The sequence below is a fragment of the Penaeus japonicus genome, unplaced genomic scaffold (genome assembly GCF_977035675.1).
Source record: "Penaeus japonicus unplaced genomic scaffold, GWHDUDI00000001_assembly GWHDUDI00000027, whole genome shotgun sequence".
Taxonomy (NCBI): Eukaryota; Metazoa; Arthropoda; class Malacostraca; order Decapoda; family Penaeidae; genus Penaeus; species Penaeus japonicus.
The window spans coordinates 28,457,052-28,464,551 of NW_028234429.1; the positions used below are offsets into that span (position 1 = coordinate 28,457,052).

At 42.5% G+C, this 7,500-nt stretch overlaps 1 protein-coding gene across 1 annotated transcript in view; it reads left to right on the forward strand.

Moving 5' to 3' along the window:
• LOC122253548 (uncharacterized) overlaps positions 1–7,500 on the forward strand; it is a 23,923-nt gene that overhangs the window by 7,100 nt on the left and 9,323 nt on the right. Inside the window, exons 2-4 of the mRNA XM_043016763.2 lie at positions 3,097–3,437; positions 4,617–4,889; positions 6,584–6,751. Of these exons, the coding sequence (XP_042872697.2) occupies positions 3,099–3,437; positions 4,617–4,889; positions 6,584–6,751 (780 nt within the window). The 5' untranslated portion in view covers positions 3,097–3,098. The remainder of the gene's footprint in view (positions 1–3,096; positions 3,438–4,616; positions 4,890–6,583; positions 6,752–7,500) is intronic.

Genomic DNA, 7,500 nt, shown 5'->3' on the forward strand with positions numbered 1-7,500 from the left:
GAGTTGAGGGTGGGTTGGGTGAGTTGAGGGTGGGTTGGGTGGGTTGGGTGAGTTGAGGGTGGGTTGGGTGAGTTGACGGTGGGTTGGGTTAGTTGAGGGTGGGTTGAGTGAGTTGAGGGTGGGTTGGGTTAGTTGAGGGTGGGTTGAGTAAGTTGAGGGTGGGTTGGGTTAGTTGAGGGTGGGGTGGGAGTTATTGGAAGGGTGGGTTGAAGGCTAGTAGTGGGTTGATTGGAAGCTAGTAGGGGTTAGTCAGAATCTGTAAAGCGTGTTGGTTAGATTAGGAGGGAGCTAATAGGAGGTTGGGGACTAGTAGAGAGTTGACTAGCTTCTGGGGGACTAATGAGGACTAGCAGTAAGTAACTCAACTAGTGTCTGTGAGGACTAGTACGGCTTTATGGCTATTAGAGGGTGGTTGGGGACCAGCAGGGAGGTAGGAGTGGCTAGTAAGGGACTAGTAGAAGCTAGTAGAGGGTTGATGGAGCGGGAGGAGAAGGGGCTAGTGAGAGGACTTTATATAAAGGTGATAGAAAATGTAATGATGGTGATTATAAATGGTGCGGTTGTGATGTTCGTAATTATGGCGATGAAAACAGCATCAAGATAAATAACGATGTCCATAATGATAACGATACTGTTAACGAAGAAGATAATTGCGATAATGATGGTAATTATGACAACAACAATAATGATGATAATGATTACGATAATGTGAATAATTATGATAATAATAATGATACCACTAATAATACTAACAATGATGATGATAATACTAACAATGACAATAATGATGATAATGATGCTAATACTAACAATGATAATAATAATGATAATGATGCTAACAATAATAACAATGATAACAATAATAATAATGAACAATAACAATAAATAGAAGATGAAGGAGAAAAAATAAAAATAATAAAAAAACAGAAATAACAAGCCCGAATGACAACAAACATAGAAGACAAAGAGAAATAAACAAAAAAACGAACTGGTCCTACCAAACAGCTGACGCACACGAGACCCAAGCAAACACGCCCTCGTCAAAATCGAGACCATTAAAAGCAATCACAATCACTCTCATTAAACAGGCCATTCAACACGAGTCCTGTGTGAAAGTAAAATCAAGAAATCCTTTACAAAATATCCTCTCACGGCCATCAAGCCAGCTAGCTTCCTTGTTTTGAAGTGTAAATTATTAGTTCATATTAAGAGATTCTTTTCCTCACGGCTCTTTTGAAGTCTGCTGTCGGTTGCGCGGGCTTCGAAAGTGAAAGGAAGGGAGTTGGTTTGTAATGAGAGGCGTGTGTGGGGGTGGGTGTGGGTGGGGAGGGGGTGGGGGGTGTTGTGTGTGTGTGTAGAGGGGGGTGTGGTTGTGTGTTGTGTGTTTGTGTTTGTGTGTGGTCCTTGAGTATTTGTGTTGTTACTGTTCTTGTTTTAATCATCATTGTTTTTTATCATTATCATTGTTATAATTATTATTATCGTTATCATTGTTATTATTGATAATTTTGTCATCATTGCTGTATTTTTTTTTTTTTTTTATTAATATGGTTACTATCATTCATATTGTTATTCTTATAATCATTATTATTGTTGTTGTTTTTTGTTGCTGCTGTTGTCTGTATCATCATAATAATTCTTATTGTTATTTGTGATGTCATTATCATCAATAGTACTAGCATCATCATTATCATTAGTATTATTGTATCTTTACCATTATCATAATCATAATCATTATTTTCTTATTTTTTTATTATTATTGTTATCATCGCTATCATTATTATCAACACAATGAATAATATTGTTATTGGTATCATTATGATAACCATTATAATTATTATCATTATTATCATTATCACCATTGTTATTATTACTGTTATTATTATCACTATTATTATCATTATTATGATCATTATTGTCATTACAATCGTCATTATTACTATCATTATAATAATTATAATTATCAATATCATTCTTATTATTGCCATCATTGTTATCATCATCACAAGTATTACTACAACTACAACTAGCATTACCTGCAATAGTAGCAGTAGTATCACAACCATAAATGTCATGATTGTTTTTTTATAGATATTCCACCCTTGCATAACCAACATCAGCATTGCGAAGAAATAAACTTAATTTCATTATTACACATTCATTCACAAAAAAAGCAACACTATTCATGAATCGCATAAAATATCTGATTATCCTTGCAATCTACTGTATATATAAAGACATAAACTCTTTTCATGTCCATAAAAGGTACGTACAAAATTATTTGAATATTGATCATCATCAAACAGCAGGATTATAGGGACCCTGTATATAAAAACAATTATTATACAGTCTACAGCGACCGTAGAGGAATATATATATATATATATATATATATATATATATATATATATATATATATATATACACGATTTTCTGTATTATATTGATTCGGATTCTATATTTAGGCACTGGTTGCATTTTACGGTCTCTACCTTTCTCTTTTGTTTCTTTGCGAATCGCATATATTATGGTATGTAAGTATACGTCGAAGCATAAGAAAAATGTCTCCTCATATAATACATATACATTGAAGAAATACATATACACTGAACTCTGAATTAAAGATATAATCCAGCGCAAAAGCTTCCAGTTCCGCTAATACAAAACCACACACCAAGAGCTCCGTGGATGTAAACAGAACAAATACATGACCGAGTAAAAGCAGACGTCTGGCCGCATCAGCTGTAGCTCCCTGATTACAGCTGCTTGGGGGGAAAAGTAGCCGGTTATTCTTTTTTCTGCGAATTTCCTATTTTCAGATGATTTTTTGTTATTGATTATTTGTTTGATCGACGTTGTATTTTCTTCTCTGTTCTATCTTCCCTTTTTCTCCTCATCCCGCTCCTCCTCCTCCCTCTCCTCTTTCTCCCTTTCCCTTCCCTCTCCTCCTTCCTCTCCGCCTTCTCCCCTTCCCTTCCCTCTCCTCCTTCCTCTCCTCTTCCTCCCTGTCCTGCTTCTCCCTTTCCCTTCCCTCTCCCCCTCCTCTTCCTCCAACCAACCACCCTCGCTAACAAAGCTCTTTCTTCCCCGACACAGGTATGGCTCCTCCTTCGCGTCTTCAACACCACCTGTTGGCAATGGCGACAACAACAGCTGTGGTGCTGTCCCTCGTCTCACTCACCTTAGCTACGCCCCAAACCTACAACCAGGGGAATCAGGGGCTTTTGGCACAAGGAAACCAAGGTCTTTTGAACCAGGGCAACCTCCTCCAGGGGAATTTGGGCCAGGGAAATTTCATCCAGGGGAATTTGGGCCAAGGAACAGTCGGCGTGCACAGTAACTTGGGACAGACGAGCTTCGGAGGCGATGTTCGAGATCTCTCCTTTTCGAACCCTGCTTCGTTCGGTCAAGTTAATAATGGCGGCGGTTTGCTTCAGGTAGGTTGTGTTGTTTTGTCTTTTGGTTCTTGTTTGTTTTATTCTTTGATTTGTTCATTTATGTGTCGGTTTTTTTTTGTTGTTGTTGTTGTTGTTTTTTACTTTGTTTTAGCGGATTTCGAAGAATTAGAACTCAAACATTTGAGGAATTGTCATGATTTGTATCATTATAAATGTTATTATGAAAATTTCGTTCGTATTTTCACTTTACCTCATCTTTTTTTCTCTTTCCGTGTTTGTTTGCTCGCGTAACACTTTATCTATCTTACATTCCTTTAGCCTTTCTTTCTTATACATTTTATAGGTTCACATTCCCTCATGCATCTCTTTCTCGCTCTCTTTTCTCTCTTATCTTCTCTCTCTTCCTCTTGCTCTTTTTTCTTTCTCTTTCTTATTTTCTTTCATTCTATTTTTACTATTTCTTTTTTTTTTCTTCCTCTTTCTCCTGTCTTTCTCCTCTCTTTTTTACTCTTCTTCCTTTCTTTGCTTTTTATTTATTTTTATTTTTTCTCTCGTATCTCTATCCTTCTTTCCTCTTGTTCTTTTTATTTTACTCATCTTTTTTGCCTACTTTTCTCTTCCTCAACCCTCTCTCTCTCTCTCTCTCTCTCTCTCTCTCTCTCTCTCTCTCTCTCTCTCTCTCTCTCTCTCTCTCTCTCTCTCTCTCTCTCTCTCTCTCTCTCTAACCCTCTCTCTCTCTCTTTCACTCTCTCATTCTCTCTCTTTTTCATCTATCTATCTATCTATCTACCTCCTTCCTTATTTCCTCTCATATCACAATCGTACTTCCTTCGTTGCCTCGATCTTTCCCTCACTTCCCCCCTCATTTCCCCTTCGCCTCCCCTTCATATCTCCCTCAAACTTTCTCTTACTTCTATACATTTCCATTGCTTTATTTATCCTTTCTTTCCATCACCCACCCCTCCCGTCTTCCCTTTTCTTCTCCCTCATCTCCATCCTCCCCTCTTGTATCTCCCTCCTCCCTCCCTTTATGTATCCCCTCCTCCCTCCCTCTTGTACTTCCTTCCTCCTTCAAACTCCGTATCCACTTTCCTCCCTCCCTCCCTCCCTAATCCCTTCATCCCCCCCTTATCTCCCCCACACTCCCCTACACCCCCCCAAAAAAAAAAATCTCACTTTACATCTCTCCCCCCTCCCGCCCCCCTTCCTCCCACAAAGCCCACAGGCCTGAGCGGTCCCCTCAACGGCCTGTACGGCACTCCCGACGACAGTGCCATCGCCGCCGGGGGAGGGCAGTGCCAACCGAACCTCCAGATCTCGGTGGTCACTTCTACCCGCCTGGTACCCACGACCCTCATTAGTACCCGCACGAGAGCCATTCCGACGACCGTCTTCCGGGAGATCACGCAGACCAGCATCTACCCGACGACTATTGTGCGGAGAGAGGTCATCACGTCCGTTGTGCCGCCGGTGGTGCAGACGCAGACGCAGGTGAGGATGGGGGGGTGAGGGGGGTGAAGGATAGAAGGGGGAGGGGGATGAGAGGGATCGGAGCGGGAAGGAACGGGGGGTGAGAGGGATTGGAGGGGGAAGGAACGGGGGGGTGGGGGTGAAGGATAGAAGGGGGGGGGGAGAGGGATTGGAGGGGGAAGGAACGGGGGGGTGGGGGTGAAGGATAGAAGGGGGAGGGGGATGAGAGGGATCGGAGCGGGAAGGAACGGGGGGTGGGGGGTGAAGGATAGAAGGGGGGGTGAGAGGGATCGGAGGGGGAAGGAACGGGGGGATGAAGGATAGAAGGGGGAGGGTGAGAGGGATCGGATGGGTAGGGAAGGGGGGGTGAAGGATAGAAGGGGGAGTGAGAGGGATCGGAGGGGGAGGGTAGGGTGAAGGGGGTGAGGTTTAGAGAAAGGGGTGAAGGTGGGGGAGTGGAGAGCGAGGTGGGGGTTGAGGGGGAAGAGGTCAAGATAGTGGGAGGAGTTGTGGGGGGAAAGAAGGATGAGGGAAGTTGGGGGCATGGGATGAGGGGGAGGGGGAGTGTGGGTAAGGGGGTAGGTCGAGGGGAAAGGAAGAAAGGCGGAAGGAAAGGTTAGAGAATGGGAGAAAGGAGGGGAGGAGGAGGGAAAGGAATGAGAGAGTAATGATGAGAGAGAAAAGTCGAGGAATAGGGAGAGAGAAAGTGAGAGGAAACCAGGTTGGGTCTCAGAGGGAAAGGGGAGGAAGGAAGGGACCAAAGGAAATGAAGGACAAGGTCGAAGAAAATAGGAGAAAGGAGGAGGATGAGAACAAGGTCATAGAAAAGAGGAAGAAGAGGAGGAGGAGGACAAGGTCGAAGGAAAAGGAGGGGGAGGAGGAGGAGGCAAGAGAGAGTAGGGTAAGGTAGACTAGGGGGAGGGGAGGGGAGGGCAAGAGGCAACATAGAGGGTTTGAGAGGAAAGAGAAAAGGGTTGAAGAATTTCTTGAAATGAGGAGAAAGTTTACCTGTTACGATGTCCTTTTTTTACTTTCAGATTATGAGAGGAATCATTTTGAGATTCGATGACAATTTCACTTTCCTTCTTTTTTCTTTTTTTATAAGACCTTTAAGAAAAGTTTGTTTTTTTCGGACTAATTAAAGTGATTTGAAATTATTAAGAACCAAATATCACTATAAAAACATTACACTGATAAAGACCACGTTTGTAAAAAAAAAAAAAAAAGCTGATAAATTGCAAACAAAAATTATGAAAGATTCAATTAATCCAAACAATATATGATGATTATCATAATAATTGATAACAAAATATATTCTTCCTTATCTTCCTCTAATCTAATTTGCAATAATTTTCTCATCAAATTAAGAAAAAAAGGAATCCTCACTAACCAGATAAAACAAAAAACTCAAATTTTCCTTCATTTTTTCAATAAAACAAAGACATCCCTAAAACATAACAACACAAACAAAACCTCATATCTAATTACAACCAAAACCTCATCATACATAATTACAAACAAAACCTCATATCTAAATACAAACAAAGTGTCATATCTAAATACAAACAAAGCATCATACGTAAATACAAACAAAACCCCATACCTAAACACAAAACAAAACCACTCTACTCCCACAAACAACAGAACCTATCCAAATCTAAATCAAAACTAATTCCCCTAACCCCCCAAAAAATCCTTTCTGCCCGACCTACCAGCTCCTAACCGAAACGAAGTACGTGACCCGCGCCCGTATCATCACGGACACCCGGTACCTGACGCAGACGCAGATCCAGCAGGTCACAGCCACGGACATCAACACCCAACTCCAGGTGTCCACGACTACGAGGGTGCAGATCATCACCACTACTGTGCAGAATAATAATGTAAGTGTTGGGGGTTGGGGGGTTGGGGATGGGGGTGGGGGTGGGGGGAGTGGAGGGGGGGAGGGGGATGGGTGGAGGGGGGATGGGGATGAGGGTGGTGGGGGTGGAGGGGGGATGGGAGGATGGGGAGGGAGGTGGGGAGGATGGGGATGAATGTGGGGGATGGAGATGGGATAAGGTAGGCTAAGAAGGAAAGGGAGAATGGGAAGAAAAGAGAGGGAGAGAGAATGGGGAACTCAGGGAGAAGTGGGAGAAGAGGGAGAAGGAATATAGAAGAGGGGATAGTAGGGGAATACGGAGAAGGGGAGGGAGGGGGATGGCGGAGAGGGGAGAAGAAAGGAAGCGAGAATGAGAAAAGGGGAATGAAGCTAGGAAGAGAATGAGGGAGAAGGAGAGGATGATAAGGTCAACGAAATAATGGGGGAAGGACAGTAAATTAGCGAGAGAAAGAGAGAGTGAGAGAGAGAGAAAGGGGAATATGGAGTGGATGAGAAAGAGGAGAGAAGTGAGAACAAGAGAGAAACTGTAAAAAAAAACAAAGAGAGAGAGAGAAAAAAAGAAACGAATAGAAATGGTAAGAGATAAGAAAAAAAATAGACACAGCATAATTTAGACCCCCCTCTTACCCCTTCCCCATGACAAACCCACACTCCCCTTCCCCCTTCTCCTCCCCCCCCCCCCCCAAAAAAAAAAAAAAAGGTGACCCAATACCAAGGCATTTCCCGCCACCAACACCCCCAACGAAAGCA